Source organism: Drosophila yakuba, chromosome 2L (genome assembly GCF_016746365.2).
Source record: "Drosophila yakuba strain Tai18E2 chromosome 2L, Prin_Dyak_Tai18E2_2.1, whole genome shotgun sequence".
NCBI classification, from domain to species: Eukaryota; Metazoa; Arthropoda; class Insecta; order Diptera; family Drosophilidae; genus Drosophila; species Drosophila yakuba.
Genome location: NC_052527.2, coordinates 18,878,196 through 18,887,988, shown reverse-complemented (window position 1 = coordinate 18,887,988; position 9,793 = coordinate 18,878,196). Strand labels below are relative to the sequence as shown.

General features: G+C 41.0%; 1 protein-coding gene and 1 long non-coding RNA gene across 2 annotated transcripts; one reads left to right on the top strand and one right to left on the bottom strand.

The window, feature by feature from the left end:
- The first annotated feature begins 5,548 nt into the window (after window positions 1-5,548).
- On the top strand, window positions 5,549-7,739 carry LOC6528879 (uncharacterized histidine-rich protein DDB_G0274557). Its single transcript, XM_002089875.3, has 3 exons — window positions 5,549-5,778; window positions 6,833-6,906; window positions 7,189-7,739. The coding sequence occupies exons 1-3, from the start codon at window positions 5,761-5,763 to the stop codon at window positions 7,424-7,426; spliced, it is 330 nt and encodes a 109-aa protein (XP_002089911.2). The 5' UTR covers window positions 5,549-5,760; the 3' UTR covers window positions 7,427-7,739.
- A 305-nt stretch (window positions 7,740-8,044) lies between these two features.
- On the bottom strand, window positions 8,045-9,000 carry LOC120320793. The gene is made up of 2 exons (XR_005560349.2): window positions 8,590-9,000; window positions 8,045-8,529 (listed from the first exon to the last, which is right to left on the bottom strand). It is a non-coding gene; the product is annotated as an uncharacterized LOC120320793 (long non-coding RNA).
- Between the last annotated feature and the right edge of the window lie 793 nt (window positions 9,001-9,793).

Genomic DNA, 9,793 nt, shown 5'->3' with positions numbered 1-9,793 from the left:
CTTATACTTATTTAAAACCATGCCTATTTTAACAAAAATGAATTCTTTATTTAATAACCACTGTACTGTCTGTATATTTTCAACTTTTTTCATCTCCCTTTTGAATTTCCTGACCGACAAAACGTGGAGTATGAGTAATAATAACTAGTCCGCAAACTTTGTTATTTATATTTCAGCAAGTTAGACTCCGAGCATGCTTAATTTAAAACAAAACTATTCAGTTCTTTATGCCAGGGCACGAACATAAATTAAACCGAAATGAACAGATAAACCGATATATTATTTGTGTATGTGGATCGGTTGTAAACAAATAAAGGCGGAGGCACACGAATGTTGCATAAACCGAAAACAAAAACAAACTAGGCATCAGCAGGAATAGCGATATTTTACCACGTGCATAAAATGGAGAGGAAATCATTTTTTATAAACTATCACACATTCACAAACAAACACAACACTCACACACGCATGTAGCTTTAGTTTACTAGGTGAATTCGTTTTTATATATTTGTAAATTGTTTTTAGATAAATTGAATTATATATACACAGACATTTACAGACATATATATATGTATATATATATATATATATATGTATATATGAATCTCGATACATATACACGCATATATATGGAACAGATTATATATTATGTCAACTTCATTATGATTATTACGATTATTATGATTCAATACAGAAACCAGAAAAAGGCAAGCATCAAATGGTGAAACCAAGCAACCAAAATATCCGAGAATAAAGTGCTGGAAAAGCTGCTCAAGCCGCAGTTGAAGATGCAGAGATCGGAACAGAGCAAAAATAATTCAATTCATTCTTAACAATAAAATGTAATCTGAATTATACAAAACAAAACAAAAAAAGAACAACAGCAAACCGAAAAAGAAAACAAAAGCAAATCATAAAGAAAACATTTTCCAAAGCTTTTACTTACTGGGAAATTCGATGGGTTACGGATCAGGGGCACGACGTCATTTAATGGCCTTTATTATGCCGATTTTTCAATTAAAAATTGTATTAATTGGCCAACGGCATTGTTCGATGCTGAATTTTGTATTTATAATCCACATTAATAAAATGTCAATCATTCGTATGGGAAGTGCAGACATTGGCCACCAAGGCAGGAAGTGTGCGAGATATTCGCACGGAAGTGGACCGCTGATCCATTACAATGTGGGTACTTTTAAGTCAAATAATCTTATGCACTACTAAGGTAAGTATCTACACGGTGTCTTGAAAGAATCAGAATGAAAAAGGTTTCCAAAATAAACTAACGAATAAAAATTGTAATAAATAAAATTAGTCAAAAGAAATCCTCAGATTGCAACGTGAATCCATTTGAACATTAATAACGTTATTCCTGATTGAGGAGAAAGTTAGATAAATTCGACGTGTTTGAGACCTTTAAGGTAGTTTAAGTTAATTTCAAAGGCCACATAAACCCTAATGTTAAGTAATCCGGAGTTGAGGAAATCAAAGTGAATATAATCGTAAAACAAACTGAATTCTCCACATGAATGAGAACACAAATTCCCATGTTATTTAGGTCGATTGCAGTCAAGTGTATGCGATCATGAGTCATTTGATAGCCTACCCGCTGGGCAGACCGAAATGTCTCCAGAAAGCCAAACATTGTGGCTGTGTACACATATAAGATCGATTTCTGCTGAGTTCAGCAAACTTCTGTGGCTCTCTGTGGAAATGCTCAATCGTCTAACTCGCTTCTGATGTCCATAAATTCGAGCACCCCTCTGCCATCAAATCGCTAGTTTCAGTCTCAGAGGCCATAAAAACGTGCTGCATACAAAAGTCGAATATATTCTTGTGTGTTGCTTTCCAATACGCACTAACAGAGTGGCAACGACCACAACGACACCTGCGCGCCCCGTTAAAGGCAAATCCATGTTTTACCCAAAGTAAAACTTTTGCCCCACTAGCCCCCACTCAAAACAACGCACACGTACACTTGTGGTCAGAACTAGATTTATGGCCACTTTCACATACTCGTGCACGCAAGTAGCCAATTCCGAATAAAGTAGCAAGGTCACTTTTAAAGATGCCAGCAAGCAAATTGCTTTCCATACGAGTAACTATCGAGTCTGTACTTAAGTCCTAACAATTGATTCATCAGAATCTCAGATTCAGGGTCGTTAATACAGCTGCTGATGTAGTGGGTTTGATTTACTGATGGTTTAGAATTCATACAAATTAAGATTATAGCAATTCGTTTATTCGTGTGTCAATGTAAGAACAAATAGGGTCCATCCCTATATTATTGATCAGGATACAAAGCCAGTTCGATTTGTTCTTGTCCGTTCGTATGAAGGGTGTTATCACCGCTGAGTAATGCGTAACATTGAAGCTTTGAATTATTAAAAAAAAGTTTTAGCTTGCACTGTGAAGTTACAGTTACAGTTGAACATCTTAAAAACATTGCTTCACAGAATTACGAGATTGAAAATTTCTCGCACTGACAAATAATAATTACCACTACTTAAGCCACATGATACAAACTGGTATTCGCTTGATTAAGAAAACGCATGTGAAAAGCGTTATGTCCCGATTTTAAAGATTTGAAATTTTATTTACTGCTCGATGTAAAGTTTGATGCCAATCGAGCTCTTTAATGTGGTCATCAATTACATATGGGTAAATGAAGCGCGAAACTCCGGCGGCTGGCGTATGCAAATGCATAATACATACACACATTTTCACTTCGTTGTTTTCATTTCGATTTTTCCCAACCATGTTTTTTATTCAGCTTTGGTTTGGCTCTGCAATTTTAACGCGCTTCCGTCAATTAAACTTACGAGGCGTAACTGGCAAACTGGAAAATTGTGTCACACACAAGCCACCCGAAACCCTCCCACCGGAATGGGGTGGTGGTGGCAAGTCGCATCGAGGGGATGCGATGTTGCACATGAATGTTGCATGTTGCTTACATTCGCATATGCGGCGATGATCGACATAGTTAAGTGAAAATTTATTGCTAAAGGAAGTGGCTGGCGGACGGGGAGACAACGGCCTGATGTATCGGTTTCCGGGGCTTTCGGTTGGCTTTCGGTTGGATAATCCTTGGCAGGCCATTCGGCAGTGAAAGGCCGTAAGCACAACAGGTTAAGCAAATTTGGCATCGGCACTTTCGTTTGCATTGCCGGCACCGCCGTTGGCCATCTCCAATATTAATCATTGGGCAAAGTGCACAGTGTTTTATTCTCCGACCTTGCGCTGCATTTCATGTAAGCATGTAATGAAAGGATCGTAAAGGCTTTCTTATAGAAAAAATCAGGAAACCTTACACAGATATAGAATAGAATGCATATGGATATAACATTAATGTATACAAATATTTACTATTAAATGGACTGGAAATGGCTATTGAAAAGGTTTGAAACTGTCAACTGGCGCGCAAAGTAAAAATACAAAAAGTAACAGTTTTGTTCGACATCTTTTACCTCCATTAAGAGGGAAGTATTTTTAGCCGATGTTGCCGCTATCCACGCAAATGTGGTGCTAATAACCCGGTGCCAGTCAGCCACCGCATCGAATCGAGCCACTTTGTGTGCAATTAATTTTGACACTTTTTCGCAATTGCGCGATCATGGTGGAAAAGTGGCCCGAACCGGTCAAATGGCCCGATCAAATCGCTAGCTCTTATGATTATATCACAAAGTGTGTCTGTTAATTGCCCAACTTCTGGCGATGGAACCCCGCGAGGAGAAAACTTTTCTTCCCGCAGCAATTGCAGTCCAATAAGTGGCCGTGGATGTATCAAAGTTATATCATATCAGGCGGAACAGCGCAGAAAAAGCTCCCAGAAAAGCCAAACTAGTTAGATGAGACCGTCTCCATTGGGGCGAAGACAATGACCAAGTGTCGTGCCGGTCTGGATTTGTCATTGTTATGCAATCGCCGCGGCGTGCCAGTGAAACCAGTTGATTAGCTCGTAGAAATGGTTGAAATGGTAGAAATGGCCGAAGTGGAGCGCTTCCTGCATTACATTCATGGCTATACCTCCAGTACCTTCCACGCAGACCCAGCGGCCAGAATGGCCAATCAAATGAATTGCCACCGCATTGCACATTCAAATTGCAATCAAATGCAGGGCGGCGCGAGCGCAGGAACACTGCTACAAATTGCCTTCAATTTACTTTCAAAATGTTTGCAAAATAATCAAGAGCATCGACAATCGATGCAGTCGTAGCACCTATAGTAAATAAATGAATAAATAAAACAAAAAATAAATGATATTAAACACATCAAGCGGAATGAAAAGTAATAGAATAATGTGGGACCAAAAAGTGTAGTGATCTGATATTTGAATGACTATATGAACACCACACTTACTTTCCACCACCATCTTAACATGTCTGGGCCTACTTACACCTAGTTAATTAACCTAATCACCCCAATAATATTTTTTATCCAGCTCGTTGCAATTCATTTCTCTTAGTGGGAGTGCAGTGGACACGACGACATATTTCAGCACACAACTCAATTTGCGACAAACGAATGCCAGTCGAAATGCCTAACCAGGAAGCTGGCCAAATCCTTGCCACTGCTACTGCGGCAGAAACAGCAACTGAAAACCGAAACTGCAACTGCAACTGCAACCTGCTGCCGGCGCCAGCACCCCCTCCCCCTGCCACGCCCCCTCTTCCGACCGCTGGAGGCGGACAGACCGACATAATCGCTGCGTTTAACTCAGGCACAGGCTTCAATTACACGCTGCCCATCTCACTTGCACTCCGGTTCGGAAAAGTGTCTTCATGTTCGGTGGCTTTTCCAGCGACTGCCGCAGTGGGTGCGAGCGAGAGGGGGACATACGGTACGTTCGGGGAGCTTGTGGCTTTGAGACTCAGTTTCTGGATTGCTGCTGGCGCCTGACTTTGCTGGTTACTTTGGGTTCGCTTAGGCTTTGGCTTTGGTTCGGTTTAAATGCGGCGTGTGTTTTTACTATCATGCCAGGATGACTGGACACCCTACACCATGCCAATTTTCGGGGTATATTGTATTGCAAATTGGTAGCAACGCAACTACACATGCGATATTTTTTGGCGGTCTTCGCTTTTCTAGAAGTTTTCAATATTTAATAAAATTAAATAATTGGCTTCACATCCGATTTAAATTGGATATCACATGTAAGAACTGAGTATATCTGCGTATCTCATGGTTCCGCAGAGACAGGGATAAAAATACTTAGAATCTAAAAGTAAAAATTAATAAATAATATAATTAATAAAACGAATCTGTTGGACCAGTTTTCTCCATTACATATACTTATTGGTAAGACATGACTTGAAGCAGCGCATTTGGCCAGTCGACCAGATCCAAGAGGGGCCAAGCGGCCGTTAACATGGCCACAAGTCCGAGTCCAAGTCCGAACCCCAGACCGAGCTGAAGCAAGTCGACTGGCCACTTCCGCCGCCCCTCCGCCGGCTCCTTGTGCCAACTTGATTATGTTTTTGTTTTTACTTCGTTTCCAACTCAGCGACTTCGTGTCACCGTCGCCATCACCGTCACCGCACTGTTGCTGCAAGTGGTGCTGTCGTTTGTGGCACGTTTCACTGTAGCTCATAACTTTTTTCTTCGCTTTTTGCCTCATATTTAAGCGGATGCAGGCGGTGGGTCCCAGAGCAATTCCATTTCTACGCCCGTCGTCGATGGTTTACCGAAATCCGCACTCTTAATCCAATTAAACGCCGTCGACTAAAAATATACAAAAAAAAAACACGCACAAGCAAAACAATGCATTTGCCCCAAGGAGTAAGTGTTAATTATAATTTCAGAACGAATAAACAATGGAGAGGCAACAAACGCGCGTAAACATTCAAAAACCTCACCATGTTTGTGTTGGCCTGCAAAAAATGGACCAAAATAAATATTTAAAGTAAATCCAGCTTAGAAAGTACGCGCTTATGCTCGAAAATATGTAAATAAAACGCTTTCATTTCGCAACAAATTTATTGACTTCAATAGCGCGGGAAATGAATAAAACAGAGCAAAAAAATAAAATGCAAATAACCACAAAAACTTAATTTGTTTTTTATGAGCCTCAAATGTCGAAACATGAAAAGAACTCTCAAGTTGGCCATAAACGGTTAATTGAACAAAAATGTGCAACAAAGGGAAAGTCACAGTTGCACAGTAGTAAAGGGAGCAACAAAGTGAAAGGCATTTATTTTGTGATTGTGAAAAGCCGGAAAATTTCGAAAATATTAGTTTCCATAAAGTGATAAGCAGATGAAAAGGGCCTAGCTTAACTTAATGCAGAGCTAGAGCTATCGTCAAAAGCATAAGAAGTGCTTTTAAATCTGATTTTCATTAGCTGTTTAAAGAGTGTCATCACTCAGTTTTGTAAAAAGCTTTTTTTAAGTTGTTATTATAGGAAACGTGCCAAATTGAGCAATCAGTAGGATGAAAACACATTTGACTTAGGGGTTTTAGTTTCTAAGAAAAAAGTGCCCTAGCTAGGCATAATTTACCACCCAGTGAGTAGTCGCCGAATGCTTTTCTATTTCCGTCTTGCCCAACTTGGAATTGGCCCGGCCAAAATTGTTCTTCCTGTGCGTCTGACAGCTTCTGTCACGCCCAAATCAGAAACTATCTGCAGATTAAGGCGGTCGTTCGTTGTTCGTCGTTCGGATCATCGTCGGATGGCCTGCCAATAATAATAACCCCAGGACGATGAGGTCCTCGGATGCGTGTTATTATGCTAATTGTATTGTTCGGCTGTTTATGAGCTGTTTGGGAAAGAAAGGGCGATAACCTCTTTACGTTGGCATCCAAGTCGTAATCTTTTTACTTGTTTCCCTTGCAGGCATTGAGCTTTCTGTTCATCACTTGCATGATGTTCGTACTGGCAGGCGGCCATCCATCAAGCGACAAGCTGAAGTAAGTCCCTGCCCACTGCCACGCCCCTTTGACGAGTACACTGAAATATAAGTGTTCAAAAACTAAGAGATTAATTTGAAATAACACACATTTTTTACAAAAGTATTATTTTCATTTCTAGTGGTTTTATTTTTAAATGCACTCAAAACATTTGTGTAAATTGCATTTACAGTAGATATTAACCATACTATGTAACCGCATTTGTTCTGCGTGCAGTTAATTGAGACCTCCATTATTTGTTTGCTGTGTAACCATGTTCATGGGCCATTCGACCATTTACAGGATCCGAATTCACGTGCCGGTGAAGCACCACACACATGTGCACACGAAGACGGTCATTAAGAAGGTTCCGTTGCCCATTCCGGTGCCGGTCAAGGAACACCACCACGAGCCGAAGAAGCACCACAGCAGCCGCAGCCACCACCACCACCACCACCACGAGGACGACCAGGACGACGATTTCGAGGGCTACGAGTACCCCATCAAGGCCAAGCGGCGCACGCGGCATCCCTTTGTCTGAGCCCGAGCACAGACCAACCAATCACCCACCCAACCACCCACTCCGCCCACTCAGCGGGAAAAATGAAATCAAATGAAATACAATTTACGCAGATTAAGATGAAAATAAACCAAAATACGAGGCAGCTTGGGTAAGCTGCGCAAGGAGAGGCCAAGAAAACATAACTGAGCAACAAAAACGCAATCCTGGGTCCGATTTGTCACTGTTTTTAGTGCGTAAGAGTAGAACGTAAAATAAAGAGAGAACCCTTAGATTTAAGTAAACATTTCAGTGCAATAAAATACACAAAAATTACACTTAAGCACAATTTAAAGCCGGCATCGAAAACTTTTTTTGCCTGCTGTTGGCCGCTTTCCATTGGTAGTTCAGTCACGACAACATTTATGCAAATAAACATGTGTTTGGGGGTTTCAGTCGAAATCTGAGTTGGTAGATGAAAATAGCCAAATGCTAGGCGCAATTTATACAAAATTTAACAAAGATTCATTCTGCCCGCTTCTGGGTCTTTGTAAAACTGAATGTTATTTTCAAATATTTTTGACGACTAGAGATAAGAAAGGATCATAATTGCAAAAAGTCAGCTGGAGTCAGCACAGTAAAATCACATCTTTGAGCGAATAACATTCTATAAAGCTTATTTATTGAGTTTTATCGAAAGAATTTGTGCCTTTCTTAACCAATTTTATTAAAGGATGTACACATTTAGCTTGGAGTAAAATTTTGATTTAAATTGTAATAATAATCGTTTCATAACTATATGCAAACGAATTAAAAAATCCGCAATGCTCATCACTTTGATATTAACATAACATTAAGTTAATTTAAAGTATCACTTACATTCGCACATATATGAATATGTACATATGTATATCAATGTGTATAAAATTCTTTCATATTATAGTGCAGAAATAAAAACCGTTGTGACAGCCAAATCAGGAAAATTTCCATTTTCTGGGCACTCAGCAGAGAGATTTAAACTGATTGAATTGAAGACTCCAGCTGTTGCTGTTGCTGCTGATGCTGCTGCTGCTGCTGCTGCTGCTGCTACCGTTGATGTTGCCTCAGTCGCCATGGCCCTGTGGCTGCCTCACCAGCTGCACCTTCTGTGGGATATTTGTGCATAAATAAATGAAGCGAACGACATGCGAAACAGCAAAGTAAACCCGGTGCCGGGCTGTTTGTAATGATGTTGTGGCTCCGTGGCATCATCCTCGGGCTTCCCGGAGGTGTGTGGGCAGCGGGAGCGGTGCGAGGCGCTGGAGCTGGGGCGATAAAATATGCATGCTCAGCTGCGTCCCGCTCGCGTTCCTCTGTCTCGCTCTAACCAGCCCGGCAAGGCGACGAACCGGAGCGGAGCGACAGCACGTGCTGGGCGTCTAGTCAACAGCCAGGCTAAGAAGAATGTCAACAACTGCTCGCCTGTTGCCTGTATTCACTGAGAAAAAACCTGTTGCGTTAAAATTTTTTTTTAATTTGTTTCAAAGCTATGACAACAATTTAAATGCATTTGTAATCATGTATTTATTTTTAGCACTAACATTTTCTGAGAAACTTACGTGAACATTCATTCATTCATGAACATTCATAAACAAATTTATTTAGTTATATTTAGTTATATCATATTAAGTTTTAAAAATTCAAAAAATTATTTTTTAGTATGTGGAAATGTAAAATAATCTCCATTTTAGGACCGACTTAGTTACCAATTTTCCTGCCTGTGCTGCGTGTTTTCCTTTCGGCCAAGCCAACAGGCCCGGGGCGGCAGCTGTTGATGGCTCATTTTCCACGACTTTAGCGCCACTCAAGTGGCAGCCACTCAAAGCCAAGGCGAAAGCATAAGCAGCAACAAAGCAACAGCAACAGCAACAAAGCAACAGCAACAAACAGCAGGCAACAAAAGCAAGTAACAAAAGCAGCCAAAGCAAATGCCACTCGTCATACGGAGCCACTCAATTTAGTGAGCACTCGGCGGCTGTGTACAAGATCAGCGGGGAAATCGGACTGGCGGGGGGTCTAATTAATACGACCTCCCACCTCCAGCCACCCACCTCCCAGCCCCATCCACAACCACCTGCTGGTGAGGCACACTTAAGTGTGGGCGGAGTGCGAACAGAAAAGAAACAGCAACCTAATCACCGGCGAGCGAAGAAAGCCGACCCGATAAAGCAGTGTACTCATGCACGATGTTAACGGGCAGACTTTGAGCCGCTGTAAACTAACCACTGTTAAGTGGTAAACAAGATTTCAGTTTAATTGATCGCTAAGCTTTAGATTTGTACCCCCTAATCATGAAGTAAACGGGAATGAAAGATCGATTTACACGTATGTTACAGGAAAAGCCAGCTCATGGAGTAAACGGGAATGATA